Source organism: Saccostrea cucullata, unplaced genomic scaffold (assembly GCF_032062105.1).
Source record: "Saccostrea cucullata isolate Sc308-1 unplaced genomic scaffold, CSIRO_AGI_Scuc_v1 ctg1865, whole genome shotgun sequence".
NCBI classification, from domain to species: domain Eukaryota; kingdom Metazoa; phylum Mollusca; class Bivalvia; order Ostreida; family Ostreidae; genus Saccostrea; species Saccostrea cuccullata.
This window is the reverse complement of record NW_026923196.1, coordinates 46590-74355: the sequence shown is the minus strand read 5'-3', so window position 1 is coordinate 74355 and position 27766 is coordinate 46590. Positions and strand designations below refer to the sequence as shown.

General features: G+C 32.8%; 1 protein-coding gene across 6 annotated transcripts in view; it reads left to right on the top strand.

The window, feature by feature from the left end:
* Positions 1-26505, top strand: part of LOC134263422 (WD repeat-containing protein on Y chromosome-like) — a 34593-nt gene extending 8088 nt beyond the window's left edge. For 2 of the 6 annotated variants that reach the window (XM_062745763.1, XM_062745767.1), the window contains 22 exons: positions 1118-1179; positions 15278-15527; positions 16331-16477; positions 16897-16959; positions 17202-17430; positions 17676-17722; positions 18083-18220; positions 18496-18714; positions 18934-19125; positions 19236-19499; positions 19674-19838; positions 20080-20232; positions 20678-20862; positions 20951-21106; positions 21288-21424; positions 21634-21779; positions 22152-22322; positions 22621-22702; positions 24073-24251; positions 24773-24883; positions 25238-25387; positions 25683-26505. In XM_062745763.1, coding sequence (XP_062601747.1) covers positions 1118-1179; positions 15278-15527; positions 16331-16477; positions 16897-16959; positions 17202-17430; positions 17676-17722; positions 18083-18220; positions 18496-18714; positions 18934-19125; positions 19236-19499; positions 19674-19838; positions 20080-20232; positions 20678-20862; positions 20951-21106; positions 21288-21424; positions 21634-21779; positions 22152-22322; positions 22621-22702; positions 24073-24251; positions 24773-24883; positions 25238-25387; positions 25683-25940 — 3504 coding nt within the window. In that variant the 3' untranslated portion in view covers positions 25941-26505. Of the gene's footprint in view, positions 1-1117; positions 1180-3824; positions 4932-6160; positions 6323-8801; positions 9085-12142; positions 12154-15277; positions 15528-16330; positions 16478-16896; positions 16960-17201; positions 17431-17675; positions 17723-18082; positions 18221-18495; positions 18715-18933; positions 19126-19235; positions 19500-19673; positions 19839-20079; positions 20233-20677; positions 20863-20950; positions 21107-21287; positions 21425-21633; positions 21780-22151; positions 22323-22620; positions 22703-24072; positions 24252-24772; positions 24884-25237; positions 25388-25682 lie in introns of those variants that run through there. The other 4 variants (XM_062745762.1, XM_062745765.1, XM_062745764.1 and 1 more) reach the window with 4 other exon arrangements.
* The last annotated feature ends 1261 nt before the right edge of the window (positions 26506-27766 follow it).

Sequence of the window (27766 nt, the reverse complement as noted above, 5' to 3'; positions counted from 1 at the left end):
GGATCTTTTGACCATAATAATTAAGATCTGACATACAATAAAAAGTATATATATAACACTGATTCTTTTTTTTTTTCAATTTCTAAGCAATCTGAGCTTAACAAATATTGACTAAAAGTAGTTATAAGTAGTGCTTTTAATTAATCTTTCAAATTTCTAATACTTACCTGTTTCTAATTCTTTCTTTACTGAAAAGTGAAGGAATGGTAGAGCTCTGACTTTTCCAGACTTTCAGTCACCATTCAGTCATCATTCAGTTGACTAAATAGTGTAAAAAGACTGTACTGGTATAACTGAATGGTATAGGTCCATCATCAATCCAAAAATAACATAATACCACATAAAAGGAATGACATATATATACTGTAAGATCACGTTTTTTCAAGGGGTCAAATTTTCTTGGTTTGAGGAGAAATGGGTTCATGGGGATATAATTAATTCATGGATGAAGAATTGTTGAGTAGTGATATCTGAAAAAATAATATTTCATGGAGGACATGAATTCCTGGGTCTCTTCATATCTCGAAAACCGTGAAAATTAAACCCCTATGAAAATTAGTGATTTCACAGAGTATACAGTGAAAACTGCGCATGTCTATTCCGACACTGGGCCTGCAATGTGTTGCACTGTGAATTCCAATCTCAATTTAAAATTTTCATTTTACTGTTTTATATATTCTTTACACTGTGCAATCCGACATCATGCCTATTCCAACACAAAATTTACCCCAGTACATGACTGATTTGACAGCTAGGTTTCACTGTGTTTGCATATATTAAAGTTCAAAATTTTCACAGGAATTTGGAAAATGTGTGCAAGCAGTTATGATACATGAAAAAGCTCAAGTATCAGAACTGACCAAAAGTAGTTAATATCAGTTACAGTACAATATGCTAATAGTGAACATGCAGGCTTAATAATGAACACTTACAGTTGAGCATAAAATATTTCTAAACAAATGTTAGTACCTGTAACCATTTGGATATGGCCTTTAATTGGGGCATTCATATCCTATTGACTTTTAAAAATAAAATAAGATAAATCTAATTTCTGGTTTTTTTTTTTTTTTTTTTTTTTTTTTCTTGTTAGTTGTCATGAATTTTCTTCTTTTTTCAGCTCAAACAAGCCACTGAAAGAAAAAGAAGAAAAAGTTTCAACAATCCTGAGAACATTGAAAAGTAAGTGAAGAGAACTGGAGTTGTCTTTCTTGGACTGCATACAGCAAATCATTAACATTTCAAAATCATATGAGGACTTATTTTATATTTATATTGTTTAAATGAGGTGGTTAATTAGGATTAATTACTCATGAAATTATAATAATGATAAATTAAAAACAAAAACAAAAATAAGGAAAACTTTAAAAACTATAAACATCTTTAGCTGTCACGTAAATGTTGAATTAGTCATAGGGTTATCGGGTAATACTGCAGATTCTTAAATATACTCAACAAAAAAAGAAACGCATATTGCTTTACTCGTCAAAGAAATTTTTCAAATGTACATGGAACAACTATTTCTTATATCATTGGATACCTATGACCTATTTAAAGGACAACACGGGGTTTTAAAACCCAAGTGTTGAATTATCTCCCTTGATTAAACGTGTTTATGAAAGTAGTGTTTTTCATGATTTCTTCTGAATCGGAGACGTCTATTTTCGTTGATATTTTGGATTTAGAGAAATTATTAACACTCCTATTAATCTCATATTAAAGGGAACTACGCAACAGGAAGTTGCAACTGCATTTGAAATACATAAATGGCCCTTGCAGCCATTAAACTATCATTGGAGATAAACACACACCCAGGCAGGACCGTACCCCCCCCCCCCTTCAGCACTTCACGCGATTCAGAACTTGCTGTAAAAACTGCTGCTACAATTGCTTGATGAAAAAATCAGCATAAAAGTGCATACATTGTTCGCAAGAGACTGAGGAGCTGGTATTCGTGCACAACATCCGTACATTGGAAATCCACCAGCGCTTATGTCGCAAAGGACATATGGATTAGTTTAGATGGCATGCCCCAAGAATTTGAAGGCGTCGACCATGACATAAACTTCACTTTTCTACTCGCAACACATGATATGTTTAATTTTTATCAAAACCCTCAAAAATCACTTTTAAAAAAATAAGGATTAAACTGAAAACTTAGATTATCATGTTTAACCTGAATATGCGTTTCTTTTTTTGTTGAGTATATATGCAACTATATTGTGTAACTTTGTAAAAAGCATCATTTGAAGAGTAAAATAACTTGTGTTTATGATGGTGCTAATTAATCCATGTCAAATCTCGTGATCAACTGTCCAAAGGCGATGGGTGCATGAACAAGTCTTGCAGAATGCTAGTATATATAGCTTCCGCTTTATAAAAGAAAAAATACTCAGATCAGTTTGTGAATGAAGTGTGTAGAGTAACATTCTCATGTTGAAATTTATTAAATTGTAATAAACAGATTTTCTAGGAGAATTATTTTTGACAAAAATTATTCTGTTAAAAAAAATTGAAGAGTCATTTTGCAATACATATTATTAAAGTATTCACATAAAATAACTAAGGAATCTATACTGACAGTACACTCTTGATTAGGAGCTCTTATTTTATTTTGATGTAACGCTTTTTTTCATAAACAAACTTTAAGGACAACATAATTGTACGATTCCAGTAGTATAGGAATTTCAATGAAATTTCAAAGTAATCTAATCTTGGTCATTATGTAGATTAAATGTTAAGATTTTTAACATTTTTTAAGTATAGTTTGCATAGAGGAATGGTAATTTAAGAAATTTTAACATTTTGTGATGATAATTATTAAGTATATTTTTCTACTCATTTTACAACTCCAGAAAATTACCAGTATTCAATAGCATTTCACTTAAAACTGCATTTAATTGCTTAATTCATAGAACACTTGTATATAAGTAGCACAAATACCTTTTTACCTAGCAACAAGATATTTTGTGTTTCTTTAAATCTTTTTCAAAGAATCCAAATGAATTAAGACTTATTTGCTAATTTTTAAAGGTCCTCTTGTGATTGTAGTCAAGAGACAGGTTGTCTTCTTGCTATGGCCTCACTAAGTGACCTTAGAGGTGGGGAAAGGAATTACGAAATTAAATTACAGCCTGACAATGATTTGTACAAGTTCCTTATTGAAATACAGAGCAAGATAAACTTTTTAATGAACTCTAAAGAAAATATAAGATGACTTTAACCAATATTTACACACTTTTATATTGAATAGTTTCAAATGTAATAAGATTTGTCAAAATTGAGCTTATACAGGGACAGAACAATCAAAAAGTTGAAAGGCTAAGGTCAACAAGTTAAATTTTGAAGTAAAGGAAACCCTTAATGCACTTATATAATACATCAACGGGGTAAAGAAACTGACAATGCATAATACCTCCTGACAGCAATTCATATTGAGGTCTTCTCCAATGTCTTTCATAGTTTTCTCACCATACTTGACACTATTGGGGAAACAATGATAATATGTTTAAAAATTTGGGATATATTGACAACCGAAGAGTAATTACTGTCTCCCTAAGTCAGTGCCAGATAAAAAAGGGATTTACCTCCAAACAGCTGGGCTCGTCAAAGTCCTAACTTATCTATTCGGTGTCTGTGATCTCTTGAAAATGCCCTGTGCCTGACTTTTTGGGCTTTTCCTCTTTTGGAAAAAGTGGGATATATATTTCACAGATAGAGTTTGGAATTTTTTTTTATTTATTTTTACCCCGTGGTGATAAATCATTGAATGGATTTTTTTTTTCACTCTGAATTTTACAATATTTTCTTTGAAAGTTTTATGACATGTTCTTCTAGTGCAGACCTTTTTTTTTTTTCCCAAGGTCTGATTTGAGATTATGTACTGTGTGACTCCCCAGATTTGGATTTTGTTCTTTGTTTGGTAGCAGTTTTGTGTTAATTACCAGGGACATTCATTGAAATTTTCCAAATTAAAATTCTAAAGATTTTGGAAGAACTGATACAGAAAAGAATGAATGTGATAATAGGTAATGAAAGGAGAGTACAGAGTTAATTCACAAAGGAAATCAATATTAAAATCGGAAGTATCAAACACTTTATTTGAACGTACTCTTAATTTTTTTTTTCTGATGATCATTTACTTGTGCATATATTTGAGAAAAACTTTATAATGAAGCTGGGCACACTTCAGAAGTGCAAATAAATCAATTATTGATCGGAGACTTTATTTGGAAGTAATTCCTGAAAGTTTGTGTAGATTTTTGGAGAGCCTCCTCTATAAACAATTGAGTATGTTTTACCATTACTTTTAAACTGTTATCAGACTTTGACCATTATGGATTCGTGGTGATTTTTATCTAAACTCAAGAAAAGGTACCCGGGACAAACAAAAAGATTTTCATTGTGTGAAACGAGATTAATCTCAATGTCGATGTTTACTGAACATTACATGCATGGTAGGTAATTAAAAGCGTGCATTATCGTTTTTTGATCTGCAAATTCTTCCTTTGAGAGAAATTTAATCTTTGAAAAAAAAAGGTATCACTGAATATAGGACTTGCTAATTACATAACAATGGAAAACGTTCCAAAGCGGGTGCTTTCTCGCACCACCTCTCAGCCCGTATTCAGCAATTTGCCGACGGACCATTCTGATGAGAGGATAATTACCTCCCCTTTATCTCTGCCACCACCGGAGGACTTTGTGTCATTCAATACGGAATCACGCAGGCTTTACTCTGCCCCAGGGTTAAATGCAGAGGGGAGGAATGAACTTCTAGGGGGCTCAGAGGAGAGTCTTTCTGTTTCGTGGGAGGACTCAGATGAAGGGGAAATGAACGAGGAGTTTTATGATATGATTCCCTCTCAGCTTTATGCCAAAATTTTGAAGGAGAAAGACAGGATACATAATGCAGACTCAGATGAGGAGAGCAGGTAAGAAATGTATGAGAGTTGTCTCCCTTGAGGTTCTGAAAAATTCTGAATTAATTTTAAGGAGGTACTCCAATTGTGCTTTATTCCTTAAATTTCCTTTCACATTGGTTAAAAAATACTTTTTAGCATAGAAAAAGGAACCCAAAATTAGAAAAATTAAATGAAATTGAGATTGTATTGACTTGAGGCCGCTATTATAATTAGACAACTTTTTCAATATCCCAGGTGTGTTTGTTCCTCAGGATTTCAGTGAGTAGGGTCCTTCTTATCATTAGTGAACTTTTGAGTAAAAAATTAAAAGTATTTGTTTAATTATGAATTTTCATATTTAAAAGTACTTTCTCAAAGTCATTTCTTCTCAACGGTCTTTTAATCAATTACTTCAAGGGAAAATGTATGCGATTTTGCACCCTGTTGGATTTAAGACACAATAATTGAATTATTAAAGGAATGTTTCCTCCTCTTTCACAAATGAAAAAATATATTTATTTTATTCGTCAATAAAAGGGATTGTAGTGGCTATAAGGTGAGAAAAATGCCAATACGTGTAAAAGCCGTTCTTTAAACAGAGCTTGGGTTTCATTGGAACATTAAAAAAGAGTTTATGATCAATGAATTTTAAGGAAACTGTGAAGATAAAACATTTATATACATTAGGTTTATTGAGACAAAGTTAATACCTTTTGAAATTTTCAACTTCAAAAACAGCAAATGCAATAAATTGTATACTTTTCATGTAAAATGATATTCTGTTGAGACTTTTCGTTCACAACTAGGCAGTAAAAATGTTTAATATTGTTAGCCAGAAAATACCTGTAGAAAGGTTATGATAGTGTATTTAATAGTATCTGGGAAAATGTTAACAAAAAAACAAGTTTGAATGGTTAAGAAATCAATTTAACATAATTCATATAAGACTGGCATTTTTCATAGCTAGCAGCCAGGGAACTATAAAACTGAATAGGGTATAATACTATGAACATAGGAAAGCTAAAATTGGGTTGAGCATGCATGAGATGTTGTCTTTGAAGACATGCCGAGTTCTAATGTTGAGCTAAATCAACAATTCAGAATTGATTTAACCTCAAACCAACTTTACTAAATGTTGAAAAAGAGGGAGTTTGTTTAGTATAGCTTTCATGGTAAGGTATAGAGTGTATGGATGTTGAGCGGACCTTCATGTTAATTAAGTCCGTTGCACTGATGAGATGGAAGATATTAATATTGTGTGAGATTCGATTGATCGGAGGGAGGAAAATATAAGAGGACCAGACCAGGCAGGTTTTTGCGTTTAGATTGATTGTGAAGCAGGGCCATCTCAGTATAATTGGTCTGCAAACAGATTATATCCAAAACGAGCTGTCAGGGATATATAGCATGGCCGATAACAGGTAAACACTGCAAATATTAACTTTGTAATGGAGAAAATATTGTGCTGAAATATTTTTGTAGATTTGCTGTAACTTTTTCATTAAAATAAGCACATTATATTTGATGAATATAAAAAAAATAGTCTAATGAATTTTGTGACTTAGGTAACTATCATGGTGAATTTTATGCTCATGACACAAAGCTGCTAATAAATAATTATGCTTTGAAATATTTTGGAATATTTAATGGAATGTTGTAGTTACACTAGGTTTGAAAATATGATGCAGTTTAAGGGGAGGACTTTTTGTCTCTTTCTCTGTTTGTAAATTGTTGTTGCAGTGACTGTACAGTTAAAAATTTATTGATATTAAAAAATTAATGAACTTATAGATTGCTTTTGCCTTTTGAATAGACAGAAATGTCCTTTTAGTTAAAGTTGTAAAGAAATATATCGTTGAAGTTTGTTAGTGCAATTTTGTGCATGCAATGTTTATAACATACTAGGAAGCAAGTTTTTATAAGCTTGCTAATTCCCTCTCCTTCCATATATAGCATGTGCAAGATACATGTACATACAATGAAGAGAACCATATTGCTTTCATCCATTTCAGACCTGGGAGGTTGTCAAGGTCAGGAAATTTATTGAATTCAATGTCAAGGTAATATTAGGGCATGTTCACGTTATGGATAAAATCTAAGGAGACAGTCAGAGGTCAAGAACCTGTTGAATTTATAAAGGGTCAAATGAAGTCAAATCAACTGGTAGGTTTTATGTTGGTGGTACTGTTTTGTTGAGAATTTGTATTTCTTAGAATGCATGACATCACATAAGGAATACTATAAGGGATACTAGGCTTTCTGAAGTTCTTGTTTATGATTTTGGATGGAGATGGTTAATTTTAGAAATAATTAAAAGAAGAAATACAAAAAAGAGTTTGATGAAATTAATTGAGAACGTATTGTTTAATGACAAGAAAGTACCAGAGGTTAATTATTCGGTATGCATGGTATGTCATTCAATTTATGAGATTTTTATACAACCTTAATCAAAGATTTGCGGGTGTATTGTTTTTGCCCAGTCCATCCCTCTGTCTGTTTTTCATTATTGTTCTTGGGTGGGATACACTTTTTTTAGGACCCACGACAAATAGTTTGTACTACACACTCCTCTCTGTACTCAAAATCAATGCAAAACACCCATCACTTAAATGCTAAATAAACAAGTTATGAAAAGTTATGTAAAATACATATTCAGGTAGTCATTCAAATGTCTGAAATTTGTAAGTAGTTCTGCCAGGTATAATCAATTCAGCCTTGAAGACAAGCAAAGTTATTAAGACATCAGTAGCTATAGTCCTACTTGACATGACTGATATATGACTACTTAATTAGTCAATGTTTGTGGAACATTATATAGTCATTGTTTGTGGAACATTGAGATTGGATTTTAAATTGCATTATGCATTTGCAAATATAGGGTGTTTCCTTCAGATTTTGTGTGGCTGTCCATTTCAAAGAACAATTTATGGACTAAAATTTTCTAAGTAGGATAACTCATTGCAATGATAATAGCACAAACGATGCCAAGATACACAAGTCTGATCAGTGAACAATGTTGCCACCAGGGTTACAAAAATAGAAATTTATGTGAAAATATATTCAAAATGCTACTCTTCCCAAAGTACTCATCTGATTTTCTTAAAACTTAAATTGGCATCCAAGTACACATTTTTTAATGAATGATGAAACAAAATTATTTGTACATGTATGGATCTCATTCTGAAATTAGATCATGGACATGTGAAAATTTGTTTATCAGAGAAAAAGAAAAAACATTTTGCAATTGCAAACTATAAGCTCCTTTCCTTTGGAAGAGACAGCAATTAATGCAATTCATTTGGAGGGGATATTAATCCATATATTACATAATTTGTTTGGCTTTTTGTACACCTTTGTGTTTTAGAGGTTGATTAATCACACATTCATTTTCTTATCTGACACTAATAAATTGATCTTCCTACTAAGTACCTTGACACTCTTTTTATTTTGTTATGGTAACATACAGGTGTAGAGCCCCTGTTCTAATGATTAGACTATAATGCATTATTTTTACAGTTTCACATTTAAATCCACAACCCCCTGCACTACTTTCAATACATGTATTCAGACACAGGTATTCTAAATTAAATTTGTCTATTCAACCTAAATTCAACAAACCCAACATTGTTCATTGTGTAGAATTTTAATATCATGCCCAATGAGTCTGAATAATTCAGTAATGTTTTTTAATTTTTGACAAACAGAAGTTTGTGTTTTATCTTTTTCATTTTCAATGAATTGTATAGACTTAGAAATGGTCTCTTTTGCTGCGCACATGGTGGAACCGTAGTTTGTAAGCGGATACCTTTGGGGGTCCATGAAAGGCTTTCACTTGCTGTCAGCCGTAGGTGGAAAATGAGCCCTTTAAAAGCCATTAATTTGATCTGATTGACTATGGGCAGTACTCTTTAACTGTTTAATTGTTATTTTAATCAATGTTTGTCCTCTTCTGAGAGGGAGATCTGTGGACAAGTTTGTTTCGATGAGAATTTTCCTCTCGTCTTTAAACGTCGGGAGGTTTAATCCTTTTAAATGTATGCAGGATGTGATTTTGTTGTTGAATCTTTCACTGTTTTGTTAGTAGTTTTATGAAATATTGAAATTCTGACTTTTCTTGGATTTAAAAGAAAATGGCAGCACCAGTAGAACTGGGACCCAAATCTGTGTCCTTTGACAGCAGTGTGTAAGTCTTTATTTGAAAATTCTACTTTTAGTTCTACCAGAAAACAAGAGTTCATATATTGATATCTCCATATAACAATTTAATCCTCATTAGAATTTAGTTATCTTTTTGTTCACCAAAAATTCACAAAAATTACTTTTTGTTAAAATGAAATACTGATTTCAAATGAAAAATTACTCAATTTTCATCTCGCTAAAAATTCCACCTATACAGCATCACTTGTTTAATGTAATTCAAAAATGATCTTTATTTTCATAGCACATTATCTTAAATAAATTTTATATCATGAAATCCAAGAAAAAAAAATGGAATTAACATCAAAAGTTTAAATACTCCATGAGGCTCCTTCAAATTAGGTAATCATTCAAAATAAGGTAAAGAGGGGGGGGGGGGGGTGTTGAGGAGTGGGAGAGAAATTCAAAGCATAAGAGAAGAGTAACTCTGAATTTACTATAATCACTAAAGTAAATTTGGATTTCAGTGAGTGAAATAGTGAGTATAACGTTGGGCAACAGAACAGTGATATTCTTGTGATAGTTGTGTAATATTATTGTGGTCCCTATTAATCTCACCTCTAGTACTTGTTTAAATATTTAACTTTGTATTGGATGTTGACATGAGACTATCCCAGGCCAGACATTCTGATATTAGAACTTGAACAATGGCTATTTTTCCTAAACTAAATTTTTTTTCTCGATGCAATGCACAATTATTTCCTGCATATTAAAAATGAATTATTTTACATACTCCGGAAACAGAATTCTTTGATTTATTTTTTTATTTCCATAGTAAAGGAACTGGATAATCAATCAATGAATATATCTGCTTTAATTTCATTTAATATTTTTCTTCTGAATTTAAAAATGAAAACATATTTATAGCTAGTTGAATGGTTTTGCTCTGTCGATCAAGTTAATTACGCACTTAAAATGGTAAAAATTTTGTAATAATTAAAATCAAACAACTAATAATAGAACAAATATAATTTTTGTAAGATGAATTAAAATTTAAACTTGAATGATGATGATTTAGAATTTACACATATATTTGATGCAGCAAAGACATGTCTTAAATTGGTCTACCAATGGGCGAATAATAATAGTTTGAAAGAAATTCAAACTAGGAATAAAATCCCAAGATATTTTGACATTTTAATTAAAATTTCAAACTCTGAGAACTGAAAATCTCAATCTTAGGTTCTCAATTATAGGAAATATTTAGGTATGTGTGTCCTAATTGTGTTTCGTGAGAAATACCTATTCTGTTAAGGAGATATTCCTCTCTGGTATATGGTTAATGAAGGCATGATCATAGAGTATCAAATTTCATATTTGGATAAAAAATGGTGTCAGAGTTTTAAATTAACTTTTGTCATTCTATTTTTAAAAGTATGAAATTACTCCTTATGGAGAATTATCTTGATCTATAGATCTATATAGGATCTTCATGCAGATCAAAATTTTAATTATTTAATTCTTTGCTTTCACCTTTTTAGCTTAGAAATAATAAATTAATGTATCCTTTATTTAAAGTTAAATGGAGCATAAGAAAGATTTTATGATACACTGGCATTAAGATTTTGAGAAATTTATTGAAAACTTTTGATTTCTACCACAACTAGAGTATGTGCATGTAAATTCTAAATTTCTAGGACAGGACAAATCAATGAAGTACCCTTAGCTCATTTACCATAAATCTCTCCAATGGGAGGAAATAAGAATAATAAGGCAACTGCCTTCTTTGGATCCCAATCTGTTGCAAAATCAGACTCATTTATAATCTCTTACACCCTTGATTAGTGGATTCAAATTGCCAAGAGTTGTTGCCAAGAAGTTAAGGCTTATGATGGCTTTTTGACTCAAGATCATACATTTAGTATATCAATGGCCAAAAATTATTTGTCACTGATCAATACTATTGTGTAAAATACATGCACATGATGAAGTTATATACCAGTCAGTTATTTAACTGGCAATTGACTGAATGTTTACTGAAATTTGACTGATTGGCAGAGTCAGATGTCAAGTCATGTCAAGTCAAAATATCTAGGTGAATAAGAATTTTTTCCAAGACCTTGCAAATAGGTTCTGTCTGTGTTTTCAAGTTTATGTAGGTCAACTTTTGCAGCTTGAAAAAGCTTTTAACCCGTATATGTTTGGATCTCTAATTGCTATTTTGAACAGTCCATAACTGCATGTTCACATTTAAATTAATTTCCTAAACTGTGTTTACAAAGTTGATGGAAATCGGCAGTTGGTAGTATAGTCACAAAAGAGTTAATATTAGAGAACCCCAAAAGTAATTTATTCGATGTTTGACTAAAAATAAACATCAATTGTACCAAATTATTATCACTGACAAATGTTGACATTTTCATACAATTAGATATTCACTTGACTGTCGGCTTTTAAAAGTTAGAACTTCTTTTTTGACAATGGAAGAGAAAGAAATGAAGACCCGAGAATGCTATGCAGGGGCGGGGTTATTAAAATTATGTGACTTCTAATTTTCATGGCTCAATACCGAGCTCATCTTTGACAAAAGAAAATTCATGTCTGTTGATGTAGACCTAGAAAGGTGTTTTGTCTGCTATACTAATTGTTTCTTTAATGGATGCTAGGTGATGTATTCATTAGAATCAATAAGGGTAAACATTTCCTGATCAAAGATTTCATAGGATATTAATGACTTTTTTCCATAAAAGTGTACATATTATGAGCTATATATAGCTTTAATGTGAAAGTTCTACTTGAAGGGATCTGTTGAAAACTGGGAGTGATTCTCAAAGCTTTCTTTGTATTTGATTTCAGGAGTTATATAAACTTTGGGATCAATTCTGGATAATAAATCCAAAACAATCTAATGTGCTCTGTTAATCATACAGATTCATATTCAAGTTTCAATGTTGTAAGGCATTTGTCAGTGGCTGAACAGTGAAAATTAATTATAAGCTATTCCTTGTGTTGTTATGGATTGCAATTAAGTGTTGTACTCATCAGCAACAGATTTAATTCTTTGGATTGAAAATAGCATTAATAAATAAACAATCATGCTCAGAATGGATAAAAGGTAAATGTGTTCACCCCTCTCTTTGGTGTTGTGTACTACAGTGAAACCTGTCTAATGCAGATGCTGTATAATATGAAATCCTGCCTAATACAATGTAAATGCAAAATTTCTTCCAATAATTTTTTTTATTGTTTAAAATGTTTTTTTTTCAATCCATAATGTTGTCTAATATGGAGAATTAGATTGGAACCAGTGGTGGCCATAGTAGACAGGTTTTACTGTACATATGTTTTGATGTATACTTATTGAATGTATGCAAATGGATGTGGGATGTACATTAGCAGGACTCTAGTCTCTATAAAAAAAAATGGAGTACATTACTCCAAGATTATAAATTTTTTGGCAATGTTAAACTTACCTGAATGCATTTATGGAATAGCTTGTAATTCATATCTGGGTCTCTAGGGGATCATAATTTGAATAAACTTGAATTTACACTAGGTAATATGATTTCATCTTCTCAGGCCCAATGGTTTTTGAGGAGATTTTTGAAATTTTGTCATTTAATTTTCCTAAATTCTTAAATATTTCCAATTCTAATTTTTTTTCTGTGATAACTCTTTGAAAGTTAGGAGAGTTTATTTCTTGATAATTCTGCCGCAATGTAAATTAGGCAGGTAGATAGGTCAGGAGTTAATGAGGCTAATATGCATGCAAATCTCGTGCGCATCTGACTGTGTCTGACACTAAGGAAGCCAAATATGCATGTAAATCACGTGCAACTGCCTTTGTGTTTGACGTCAGTGGGCGAGGACTATTGAAATTGGCATAGGAGTCCTCTTATAATTAAATCTTTTAGTCTACATTTTTAAAGTCTAAATCTACAATTTTATTTCACAATGAAATGGAAATATAAGGAATCACTGTCTAGTTAGTATAGTATGCCTGGGACATCAACGATAGTGGGAAACATGGGATAATTTATGCATAACGGGCTTTGCCATTATTATCCCATGTTTCCGTTGATGCCCTGGCATAGTACTACACTAACTAGACAATGATTCCTTAATTATCTCCGCTTGAAAGGGTGTGGCCCTTCATATGAACAAATTTGAATTCCCTAAATTATCTAAGGATACTTTGTAGCAAGTTTGGTTAAAATTGGTTCAGTGGATCTGGAGAAGATGATGAAAATCTGAAAAGTTAACTATGTCTACAATGACAACAATGAAATTAGCTAAGCAATTTTTTTTTTAAGCCTTCAGGTCAGGTGGACTACAGCTGGTAAAATGTCAAGGGTCTGAGGGTATATTTGATAATTTTTTGTAATTTTTTTACCTAATGTATTTATCTTTTGAATTGATTTAAAAAGTTTAAAAAAAAATTGGATTCTTTTGCTGCTTCTATTCCCAGATATATAGGCATTGCAATGAGTATAGAGAAGTTAATTGCTGTATTGGTCTATTGGGTTTTGATTATTTTGGAGTGTTCCATATATCGATATCTTCAAAGGAAGAAAAACTTCTTAAACTCATTTATAATCATAAAACATGTATGTCACATGTTAATCAACATAATCAAGAAACTTTGCTTTGAGTAATCTGTCACTTTAACTTCAATTCAAGTAGCCAACAAGTGGCGTAATGGACTTTCTGCTCAAAACCTTAGAATCAAGCCCTTATTGGGTAGATCAAGAGGGCTGTTTGCGTTAAGCTCTATAATTGAAACATATTAAAACATTGATACATACTAGGTACTTCAAACAGTTTGTCCACGTTTCTGGTCACCATTGACATCACAAACAGTTGGAATGGAGTTGGCTAATCTAGTGTAAATTTTGGCCACAGAAAATTTTGACATACACTCACTTAATGCACTTGTATATGACAAACTTATTATAAATGGCCAGTTTCAAAGTTTACTTAGTCACTCAAGGTTTAAGTGGCATTTTAAAGCCAGAAATTAAAATAGATATTGATAAAATAACTTTGACCCAGAATTGTTTTAAAAACTGAAATGTTAAAGGGACATAAATGGAACATAATAATGTTTTAATATTATGTTTGCAGAAGACTCTTATAAACTTAAAGACATCTGAAAAGATTGTGAAAATCAATGGAGATTAACCAAATGAATTTCTAGACTACAATTTCATAATTCATAAACCATTAATATGAAACTATAATAAAAAAATATATTGTATATTCAAAATTTTCCAAGAATAATGAAGAAATCTGTCCCAATGTAACTTGCATTGCCATGGATGGCTCGATCATATTATGTGTGTTGACTTGTTAAATCATGACATATTGCACAATTACTTTTACATGATGAACAAATAAGGATGATAATTGTGCATGTGGAAAAGGTATTTATAATTAAGTTTATGGACTTTTGTTTTATCTTTTAAAATTTTTTTTAAAATTTCTTATATTCTAAAAGTTTGATAATTTACACAAGTAAAAAGAATGCATTGTTTATAACAATTCTTCAGAACATACATGAATATTTAAAGAACTATAGAGCATGTGTTATTATGAGCATTTTCAGTACCAAACATGACTGTCAAACTGTTGATTTTGAAGGTAATTTGGTTCAAGTTTCACATACTTCACTTTAGTTTTAAGTGACAAAATGTCAGCTAGGCTAATTCCAGGCACCTGTGCTGGGATTACCAAATTCTATTCGATTAAAACTTTATTGACAATTTAAGCTATACATTGCAATTTTACTTGTTTGAATAATATCAGAAGTAAATTCAAAATCATTTGGATAGACATCAAGATATACTCTGTATGAACATTTGAAATGTTAAAATCTGGAATTAAATGATTGCGAAGTCACATTAGCAAGTTTATTTATTGACTTTAAAAAATAATCAGATATATCTCAGTATCAGTAAAGAAAAAAATTCCATGTAAAATATTATGAAGTTTGCAATATTGCCTATGCTTAATATAGTCAATGCACACAAGAATGAAGCTAAATAGAAATGACTTCTTTAAGACCATGTGAATTCACATGTATGCCTTTGGCTCATTAGTACTTGCAGTACTTTCAAATTGACATTAAATGTGTAATCACAACCCCTCACTGCAAGACATAAAACAGTCACAACCAGCAGTAGTAGCAATTATTTGAGGGTTTTACAATAAGTTTTAACATTATATTTCTCTCTTTGTAGTTTTAGTGACAAGGACAAAACCCAGCGGTTAGAGGAACAAATCAAGCTACACCATCTTCACCAGTTGATGAAAGCCTTCCAGGAACACAAACCAGATGACATTGTCAAGCAGGCAGGGTCAGCTTACTTCCCGGCCAAGGTCGAGAAGAGGACCCCAGGGGCCATGAACCTGGAGGAATTCAAGGCCACCGTAGCTCAGGTCCTCAGGACTCATGAGTATGAGGAGTATCTGGAGAAACTCTTTACAAAAGTAGGTCATCTCTAAGTACAAAAGGAGGTCATCTCAAAAACAAAAGTAGGTAATCTTGAAATACAAAAGTAGGTTGTTTGTAAGTCAACTGCATATCTTGTAACTGGAGGGAAAGTACTGCAGGGTTCAATATGAGTTATAAAGGAGCTTTGTTTGCATGAATTAAATTATTGATGGCTAGAAGGATGTACAGTAAAGTTTTTAGCAATTAGTTTGTATAATATTCAGAAAAAAAATATGTTTAATCTTCTGCATTTGCAGAAATAATTTTATATACAATTATATATCAAGTATTACCAAAGACTTTTATTAAAATTGCTCACTAAAAAAATTAACTTTTGAAAAAATCCATATTTGGGGTTGAGTTGGTGGACTATAAATAATATTCAATCTGTGTTTTGTAGAATATATTACTTCGTTAGTGTGGAAAATACTTACATGTTCTAAGAATTAAAAAAAAAGATATTTATGTGCACAGGTGCAGACAGTGTCATCAAACCCTTCCTGGTTATATCACCGTGCCACCTTAAGGGATTACCCCCAAATCTCTTGAAAATAAATTGTTACCTGTTATAGAAATTTGATTGATTTTGCATTGAAAGAAATTGCATAGGGGATTTCATAGCAATAAAAGAAGCATTTTGTGCATTTAAAAAGAATTATTTCTCAGGGTGTAATAACACTTTCATCCTTTATCAAACATAAATTTGAAAGTGCTATTTGTAACCACATCCCTGTTATCTTTTGTGATTTCAAGTGTAAGATAGCCTTTAAGTTTGACTTTTGGCGTACATGTTTTGTAGCTCGACACCTCCCTCGATGGTTATGTGGACTGGAATGAGTTCTGCACCTACATGCTGCTGTTGTATAGAGAAAATGACTACATGAGGACCAAAAGGGAAATCCCATTCCTCGTGGAACCCAAACTCAGACACATAGTTCACAATAGGGTATGAATTGTGTTACACAAAGAATACATTGCTCATTAAATATTGTGAAATCACAAATTTTGTGGGGGTTTAATTTTCGTTGTTTTCAAGGTCTGAAGAGACCCATGAATTCATCTCCACCACGAAATGTAAAATGTTACATACATAACTACTCAACAATTCTTCATCCACTAAATCAAATCCCCACAAACCAAGACTCTTTCCTAAAACCACGAAATTTTGACCCCATGAAAATATGTGATTTTACAGTAACAGAAAAATTTCTCTTGCTTTATTTGCAGCCCTCATTCTTACCAGTATTCTAGATTACCTACAAAAAAATATATGTGAATGAATCACCCCTCACAATCTTGGAATTCAGTGATGTTATATTTTTGTCCAGTAACATCAGTCTGTTTAAATTTTCCTATATATTTCAGCAAGAGCAAACAACCAAGATAGTTGCTACAACAGGAACAGTTAGATACATCACAATTAGCAAGGTGAGTTTATTTTATTTTTGCCAAAAATTTTAGCCTGAGACCATGTTATGTCAATGGCTTAATTTTTCTCCACACTCAACTTTTGAAAAAGTTCTTTCTCAGTGAAACATTTTGGAGCATAAACTTGTAGATTGGGCAAATTCTTTTAAAAGAACTATGCTCTAGTGGTATAATTCTTACACTTGGTCTGCTTTTTAATTTTTTTTCTATCAGCAAGAAAGAAAAACCTCTTATAATTTCAGGAGGGAGTTGTGAATGTCTGGCAGCCAAGTCTTAACTATGTAGAGAAATATTATTCCATAACCAATGAAGAGAATGACTCTTCTGGGCAGAAGAGGAGGTTTAAGACTTGGGTCACCGACGCCATATTCTTGCCCAATTGTAATAAACTGGTGATTGGCTCAACAAGTCGCGATATTAGATTCTACGACTGCTCCACAAATCAACATTTTGAAGAGTTCCAGCTCTTTGGTGAGACTTCCTTATTCAAACTTATCCCTAAAAGAACTTTTTGTGGTCAAATATATAATTTATATACTACTCTGATCAATTTCAAGTGTCTAATAATAAGTCCTTCTACAACAATATTTTATAGCTTTTTCTGTGTGAGATATGATTTGGTTTGGGGTATATTTGGTTAAAATGGCTATAATTAAATACGAAATCCATCATGTATCACTTCAGAGGTGTACATAAAATACCTGTTATCTTTTCAGCTATGTCAGATGTTCCATACTGCTTTGACTACTGGTACGACGTCAAGGTAGATATATGGTTCTAATAAATTTGTCTTTGATAAATATAATTTTTTGGTTGAGATTATATGTCCTTTCTATTTAAAGACAGCTTGAATTGAAACAGATTTTGGACACTGTGTTTGATTCTTTACTATTGAGTTGGTTGTTTAAAATGGATTTGAGTCATTGTATATATTTGTTAGTAACAGACTTTCAATCTTATCCAGTGTGCTAAAAACAAAAATAACCAAATTAAAGCAAATAAATGCATGATTTTTTATGCAACAAATTAAAAAAAAACAGGTGTCAAAATATATTTTAGTGATGTAAAAATGTTTTGTATGATAAACATCTCAGTAAAAGACTTTTCATCTTATTAACCACAGAACCCTAGCAATCCATCCAAGCTGATATTTGGAGTAGACACAGGTTACATTCACACAATGACCTTCAAGAAACCTGTCTCTCAACTGTTTGAGACACCCTTCAAGAATGACGAGGGGGTTCAAAAAATCTTCTGGAGTGTGAGTAGAAATACTACAATATTGTCAAATTTTTACTCGTTACAAGGGCTGGAATTTTTTTTTTGAAGTTCAGATTGAGACTTGAAATCTGACATATTTTACCTCTCTTTATGACAATTGCCAAATTTCAACATGTCCTGAATAAAAAAAAAGTTCTGAAAATTGTTTCAAGATTCAAACAGAAAAAATATAATTATCTTGAAGTATATCCATTACATAGTCACAATAAATGTTCATATATGTACATAAAAATTAATTTTCCATAATTTTTGCAGGAAATAGAAAAGGGACAGCAATCCCAGTTTGTGGCCCACGAGAAGATTTCCCACGGAGACCCCACCCTACAGGTTCTCCCTGACATTGTGAAACAAGTCATGTACCTCCCTGATAACGATTACATTATCTCCTCCACCAGCAGTGCTCAACAGTCACTAGTTATCTCCCCTGCAGATAGAAAGGAATTCAAAAAATCCTACGTCTTCAATATTGACAAGGTCTGTTTAGTTCTTGAAAATGAGATGTATAGCCAAGATAAATGAATTACTGTCCACCAAAAGTTTTTGTTATCAAACATTTTAGTGTTTCGGACTTAAAAATCTTGAAAGTGGCATCATGCAGTTTTACCTGGAAGCTTGAGATTTTCTTTTACAATGATAAAAACTTATGTGTCAATAAAGTTTGGATTTAAAGCATATGATATCCACATTTAACAGGGAATAGAGTCTTTTGATCACAACAAGAACCTGAACATCATGGTGACAGGCAGTCTGGATCACATGGTCCGAATCTGGAATCCATATGTCACATCTAAACCAATGGCTGTCCTCCAGGGTCATGCTACAGGGGTCATCGGGGTCAAAATTCACGAAGGACTAGTCCAAGTTTTCAGTTATTCCAAAGATGCTGTAAGTGAAGATGAGAGGTCAAGGTGTTTGAATTTTATTTTACAAGAACTTTGAAACTTCTTGTCTTAATATAACACTTAATCCACATAATAAGACATGGATTTCAACAGGTCATAAAGGTTTGGGATATCAAGGAACATTCTTGCCTGCAAACAGTGGTGCTGAAATTTCCCAGTAGTATTCATGGTAGAATGCCCGAGCATGGGACATTTCCGATGCACATGCAGCCTGCTCCTCATAATGCACTATTGGTGACTTGTAATGACTACATTGGTATGCTCAAACTAGGAAACATATCACAACCCAAGAACCTGGATGCTGTTACCCATGATTCTCAGCTCTGTGGTGCCATCTACAACAAAACATTCAAACAGGTGAAATAACTTTAGAATGATATACTGGACTATCTTTTAGATCTTTTGTGAACTCTCCTTCATTTTAATGGACAATTCTAGCATTTAGGGAATTTTTTGTGTCCTGTGCAGTTCCATCACACCTTTGTCTGTTCCTTTTATGACTAAATTATAATTCTGTGGTACCTTTTTCAGATTGTGACAGGCTGCGACTCATCTAATGTAGCAGTCTGGGAACTGGAGAGTGGGAATAAAGCCATTGTCTTCTCTAATGCTCATGGTGATGAAGAAATCACTTGTATGGCTTTTGATGAGAGCTACAGAAGACTTCTTACAGGGGCCAGGAATGGGACCATTAAGGTACATGTGCTCCAAAAAATTTTCCAGAATTGGGATAATCAATAATAATCAATTGGGGTAATCAATAAAATTAAGAATGAGGCCAGAAAATTGCCAGACCATTAATGTTCTCAGAAGAAGTGGGGGAGGGGGTGTCAGAAATGGAATCCTTGGAGTAATCAACAGAATAAATCCAAGTAAATTTTTCTTGCTGAGAACTGCTTGCTTTAGTGAAGTAAATACACTTTCCTTTTTCCTGTAGGTCTGGAATTTTCAGAATGGACACAACCTCCATAAGCTGGAGCCTGTGTCTGAGGCGGAGGTCACGGGGATCTTCCCCTGTGCGGACCGGAAGATCATCATCGCTGTGGGGTGGAGCCGGAAGATTGCTCAATACGATGACTCAGATCCTGATGTAAGCCTCCTTCAAACATATTCAAGAACTCTCTGCTCACTCATGTAAAATATTGCTTTAAAGATTTTCAAAAAGAAAAGTAATTTTAAAGTAAAATAGAAACAATTATATCATAGCAAAATTGGACAGAAAAAAGATATTTCAACTTGAAATAATAAAAAATTATGTCTTTAAGAGTTATCTCCCTTGTCAGAGTATCAATGAACCTTAAATGCTGAGAAATACTGTAAACCAACTTTTATTCGCGTGCGAGAAATTTTCACGAAGTTCGCGAGAGCCTCGTCATCGCGAATATTTCTCGCCGCGAACCGGTCCTTATAGTATATTTGTCTATTAAAAACAGATGCAAAAAGGCTTGATCTTAATCGTTGCGATGCCCTGAAATCGAAATAGTCTCGCGAATAAAAGTTGCATTCTTAGGCATTGTTGCTTTTTTGTCATACAGAATATGTATATTCCTGCAAACTTACACTGGAAAGGAGGACAGATACATCAGGACGACATCCTCGCTATGGACCATGCCCCTCCTAACTACCTCGCCACAGGGGGGTATGATGGGGAGATAGCTGTGTGGGATACAGAGACTGAAAAAATGATAATTAGGCTGCGCAAAGGACAGCAGGCTGACATGTAAGGAAAAAAGAGGCTATTTAATGTGAAATTAGTTTCAGTCATTAAAGCAAGGAGCTCATTTATTTAAAATTATCTTTTATGGTAGATTAAAGAAGATTGAGGCCATAAAGGAGATGAGTGTACTGAGTAAGAACAGCACCACCACCGAGTCTCAGATGAGTGTAGATGATCACCCCCTGTCCCCCACCAAAGTACCCCGCCCCAACTCCAGGCACAGAAAGTCTCACCGAGTACCCCGAGGGTAAGGTCTTTACTTACATGTATAAGGTCACATATATTCCAGCTATGTCATAATCAGGAGCAATATTTGACTTCAAATTCACAAAACCAAAGTTAAACACACTATGCCAATTTGAATATAACTGATTTGTACACATATTAGGGTAACTTCTTCTTTTGAAATTAATTCTTTGTATTTTCAGACAACCCTCCCCAGTAGACAAGCTTCTGTTCCTCCCCACACGTCTTACCTCTAAAACCTCTGATGCGGCCATGCTGATCTCCAGCGAGGCCGGCTACCTCCACTGGTGGGCATTGTTTGGTGCTAAACATGAAGTGGGTAAGTCTTTCTATAAAATGTTTACAAGATCCACTTAAAAAGAGCACCCACAGTACAGGAACAATTCATTAAAAGCCAGAACATATCTGATGTAAAATTTTATTTTATATATTTTTATTGAAACTTTTAATTGTATCATGTACATGAAGCAGCATTTATTTTTCAGTGAGGATCTTTTGTAATCATTGTTACAATTTGTACCACAACAGGTTATTTCTATGCCCCTGACACTAAGGATGAGTCAGTACTAGGACTTTGTACCAACCCGTCCAATGATACTCTGTATACAGGGGACACGTCTGGAAACATCAAAGTATGGGACATCAGTGGCTACTGCAGGCATGCCGAGGAAAGGGTGAGGGATCCAGAACTTTGCTTTTGGAAACCTGTGTCAATCTACCTTTACACTTACGTAGGGTTTCCAATGATGCTAGAAATGTTGAACATTGAGAAACAGTACAGTGAAACTTGTCTAACCCAGATGTTGTGTATTCCAAAATCTTGCCTAATACAAAATAAAGCCAAAGTTCCTTTTGATAATTTCAATTGTTTGAAATGCTGTATAATCCAGAATGTTGTATGATATGGCCAATTTCTTTGGAACAATTAGTGTCCAGATTCAACAAGTTTCACTACATTCCTCTTGATTATGCATTTTATGGAAGTGAAAGGTATATCTATATAAATCTATAAATTGTTTTTAAAGCTGCTTGACTTTTTGTTATAGAGAATAAAGACTAGTCCTGAGTTGCTAGAGAGCTGGAAGGCTCACGACTCAAGTATTGTAAGTCTTGAGTACATAGAACATGAGGACGGGAACTACATAGTGAGTGCCTCTACGGATCAGGCTGCCAGGCTCTGGTCAACAGAGGGACATTATGTGGGAACGTTTGGTCAGGTGGGTGTTCGAAATTCTTTGACTGATTCCGTTTCCTTTCAGATGAAGGTTGTAACTTAATATATATTGTACCAATGAATAAACTATTGAATGAATAATGAATTAAGAATAAGAAACACCTCACAACTGCATACGCTCTTCTGTTCTCTGACCAGTAGCATTAAAACTTGATAAATTCAAGTTTGAGAAAAAAAGTTTCTGGCAACTAGTACTGGGTCTGGAACTTATAATTCTTGTTACAGATACATGTACATGTATCACAATATCCTAATCATTCAGCTTTTTTTTTCATTTGCAGAAAAAATCCTGGAACTTGAAAAATAAATCAACCTGGATGCATCCAAAGACTCCTTGGTCCACAAAATCTGTTAGCTCTTCAGGTATGCCGTAAATCTAATCAATTTTTTATGTGCCGTAGCATGATGAAAGGGAGAAAACTCATTTGTTGAGTACCTTTATAAAAAATCCTTACCATTGTTATTTGAAAGTAAATATTGGAACTCTTCATCTTCAGTGCTACTTGAATTGCATAATTTACCTTGGTTGATATTTGCTTTGTTGTCCATGTAATGAAAAATATTGATTGGCATGTGAAATTACAATAAAAGTGATAGTGGCAAAATTTATTGCACATGCCATAAAAAGCTACATAGAAATTTAAAAATGTATTTTATCAACACTGGGAGGTAAATTGGATTTTTTTTTGCTGATAATGGGGGTGAAATGTTGACTTATTGTTTAAGAGTGTCTGAATGAAATTATCTGTAGCCTGGTAAATATTTTTAGCATGTGTCCTTTGTTTGGGTATTTGCGGCAAGCCGATTTCTTTTATTTCTTAAGACTGCTTGAATTTTATATTTTAAATAATGTGTTTAAAATAAATGGCAGGGGTTTGATTAAGAGTGAGGGTGTTGAAAATAAAAAAGATTGTCCTTTTTTTGTTAGAAATATATCCAAAGAAAAAAAAAGACACTTATTTTTTCTCTCACACAATCCCTCAATATATTCATGTTTCTTAATTTAAAGGCCACATAGATCAGAGATTTTGAATCATTTTACATCTGCATTTTAATTTATATTCTCCTTGTCTGTATAACCTTTAACTTATTCTGAACCCAAGGACAGTTTTGCAAAGTCAAGGTCACAAGATTGGAATTTACCAGTAAATATTGCTATCTTTTCCATTACTTTTCATGGAGAATTTCACACAGAATAGATATTAAGTCAAAGGTTTGAGTCAAAATGAAGGTCATCTGTCTTTCTGGAATTTAATATGACTTCCTTTGGGTTAAGGTAAATTTGACGTTTGAAGATACAAGACTCAGCATGAAACACTTTTATTGTTTTAAGACCAAAGGTCAAGGTCAAAGTATATATTTTTTTATGTCCTTGTTCAAAGAACATGTTCTTTTTACTTGGCCAAATCTGATCATAGAGAGCCCATTGATAAAGGTGTGCAATGACCTTGAACCATGTTTTCAGGTCAGAGGTCGTGGTCATAGCAAATCTCTATATATGAAAGCCTGGGTGTGGATTTATTTTCTCTCCCTTTGTCCAAAAAAAAGATACGATTACTCAAGGATAGATTTTGATCCATTTGTTTTAAGAAAGAGCTATTAAATAAAAAATAATTACTCTAAAATTGGTTCACTATGATGGTATTAAATCTGTAAATTTTTATATCATGAAAATGTATAAAAGTATGGAGTATCATTACACATTAAAGTAAGAAATATTATTTTGCAAGCAGCAGATAGCAAGAAGAGCAGAAAACATAGCAAGACTGACTCTGTGTCCAGTATGAAAACTCTGAACAACGGTGAAGTGGAAAAAGAGGAGGTAACTCCAGTAGCTAATGGTGTCTCCAGGGAAACGACGGAAAATGGAGAGATTGAGAGACCCAGCAGGGAAAGGGCAAAGCAACTTCAGGTATTGTTGTAGCATTTCATAAAGAGATATAGCTAAAAACACTTGGTGTTATTAGTTTAAAGTATTTTACATTTGTAGGGTATGTAATTTTATCAGTTTTATTTCATTGGATTGAAAATGGTGTTGGTTTCATACTATGTTCACCATTTATAATGATATGTTAGAAATTATTTTAAGAAAAAAATGCTCCAGAAAATATTAAAATCTACTGAGTCACTTGTGCATTAACTTTTTATGTTTAAAAGGTAATCCCTACAAGTTTTCTTGAGAAGAGATCAAGTTTTTTTTTTTGATGATTACAAAAAAGTTGTCTACATATTATTGCTCTTTGAGTCAAGTGGAGAAAAAAGAAAACTGTGAAGTTTTACAAAAGACTTAATTAATATGCATAAGTTAAAGCCCAAAAGCCAGTAGATTTTCAGAGGAATTTTTTAATTCATTTAATCTGAAAATAACACGTGAACAAATAACATGCACAGTTTGTTTGGGTGATGGCATTGTGTGATTGGTTACTGTTACAGGAGGGGGAGGAATTGAATGGTGAAGGAGAAGATAGTGTAGACTCTGATTTTAATCTGGGTATACGGTCTCAGTCATTTGCCACAGGCCCTCCAAGGGTGGAAAGATCACAGGTATTGACTGCAGGGGCATCTTTCAAATTGGAATTATTTTTATTTATTTATTATATGTCAAATATTGACCATTTTTATAAATTTCCACAAATTGTCAAATTATTGTTTTATATTATCGTAGAGAATAAATAGAATTAAAGATGAAAATGACATTTTCATAAGAAGCTTGCCTATAATTACGAAAAAAAAATACATTCCTTGCAAATGAAAAGTGATTCACAGTAATAAATGTAAACTGATGCAATGATAAAAATTCCCTCAGATAAGAAACCCTATTTCCATCAATAGAAAAGTAAGCTGTATGAGAATATATGTGATGAAAAAAAAAATATTCAAGTGTCATGAATTTTGCAGACATTCCTTGGTGCTAAAGTTGCTCAGCAGCTACAGACCATCAAAGAATCGAGGATAGACAGAAGGAACCGACTCAGTAAAGACGTCAACTTCAAAGATATTCACAAGTTTGGCAAGATCTGTTCACCATACAGGGCTTTAAATACAAAGGTCTGCATACTAATTTTACTTTTGAAAACTCCATATGAAAGAGCAGTAATTATGAATGTATATTAAAAAGTTAATTACAAGACAACAGGCATAAACTCAATTCATGCTTACAATGAAGTTTAATTATAAAACAAGTAATGCAATTATTTAAATTGATATACACTATAGTTACAGAAAAATATACAGTACATTGACAGTCTGGTTTGTCAATTTTTTGGGGGGAAGGGACTACAGTTCTGCAGCTGTATTTTGCAAAAAGTCCGACTTTCTTTTGAATCTCAAAACAATATTACAGGATGTAGAGGAGATACAAATTCCTACAATTCTTCCAATGAGTCAGAGGATGTTAAACAAGGGGTATAACCCAGAGAACATGACCTCTGACACCCTGAAGAACATGGACTTCTCCTACGGCAGTCCCGACACGCCCCCTACCGAGGACCAGGCAGGGGAGAGGAGTAAGGATAAAATCCCAATCAAATCCCAGACTGCCGGGAGCCATCGGAAACCTGTGAGGCTGACACCACTGAAAAAGACTAATACCGTTATGTGATGAAGTGAAAATAAATGAATAGTACTGAAAGAATTAAGTGCTTGAACCAATTGAAAACAATTCTGGAACTATAAGTTTATAAGTTGGGATTTGAATGTGAATTGTTTTGGCTAAATATGTACTGTTTGTGGAAACTGTAATGTGCTAGTCACTGCCAGGACAAAAACATGTTTTTAAATATTACTGATTTTATTTCTAGCTATGACATAATAAAAATTTGATAGATCAATATCATGAAATTTGGAGAACAATTCACTACATCTGATTTCTTTATTAAATTATTATTTTCAATTTTAAATATACGGTATATGTCTGCTTTTGCCATCAGTGTACATGCACTATAATATTGCTATAATTTTTAAAAGCATATGCGGTAACTGTTGCACATGAAGCTCAACACCTAGACTATATATGTCTCATGTCCAGACATGACTGTGATATCTCCCAGACTGATAATAATTTTATTTTTAATACCCATTGTCTTTCATGTAGCACATTGTGATGTATTTATATTAAAACTGTATAATTTTTTTTCTGCTTAACAAAAATACAATTTATAACATACTTTCATGCAATTATTTTAGATATTTAAGAAAAATAAAAATTTGAAAATGAACTTTTTCTTTTTTTTAATGATGTTTCTTTGCCTAGAATTGTACTTTATCATTAGATTTCCAACATCTTTCAATCAACATGATTTTGTGATTTGTCGGTAGGATATTTCTGTGAGTAGAAAATTGCAATTAGTATCATGTATGCCAACTGATGACAGTCATGGGCTTAAAATAAACCAACATTAAGATCTAATCTCTCATTAAAAAAACTTGATTTGCATAACCTTTGCCTGGTCACGCGTCAAACACTTTCATGTAGCCGCCTTGTATACACCAATTGAGATACTGAGTAGACAAATAAAACATGACTTCAAAAAATATTTGCTTTTAATCTCGACGGCTATAGGCCTATTGTATTTTAAGCAATATGTCGTCCAAGATACCTGCTCTGTAGAATTTAGACCAGTCTGTGCACAGAAACGCTATTTGCCAATTAAAATTGGAATATGAAAAATAGGAAAAGATATTTAGTACAAACGACACGGATAAAAAAAATCCTTTATCCGATGTTTTACCTACTTATATTTGAATACAATCTATATCATGTTCCGTTATAAAGTTCTGAAATGTCAGAAACAGCCGTCGAGTTTCGAGATTGTACATTTTAGTTCGAATTTCCTAACATCTGTCAATACCCAATATTCGAAATTAAAAATGAATATATATATATATACAGCCAAAGATCAATTCTTAAAAGTAATAAAAAAAAAGTGTCACCAACATTACTAATCTCTCCTTGTGCATAACTTTGATGCACCATTGCCAAGTATGTGGGGCAAGATGAAGGAAGGGGGAGGTTTTCTAGTTGACAAGTACCATATGCAGGTAAGTAATGAATACACAATGGTATCAAGAATTGCATCAAGGTTTTGAAGAAAAGTACAGTCTACAGAGAGAGAATTTAGTGCAAATCCAGCTTTATAGGAGAATGCATTACACATTGGTTGTTAGCAGCAAAAGGGGAATAACTCTTTGAATCATCAGATCTTGCCAGAAACTTCAAAAATTGCCGTAAATTTAAGTTTCATAAAATGTTGTTTTTTTTCTCCCCCGATGTATATATTTATATATCTTTACGCCAACTCATTCTATAAATATCGCATGCTGCAATATTTAAGGGAAAATCGTATGATTGATTTTGGTGGTATATTGAACTGTTATATGGTGCAAAAAACATGTGGTTTGCCTCCATTGTCATGTCTCTTACAATTC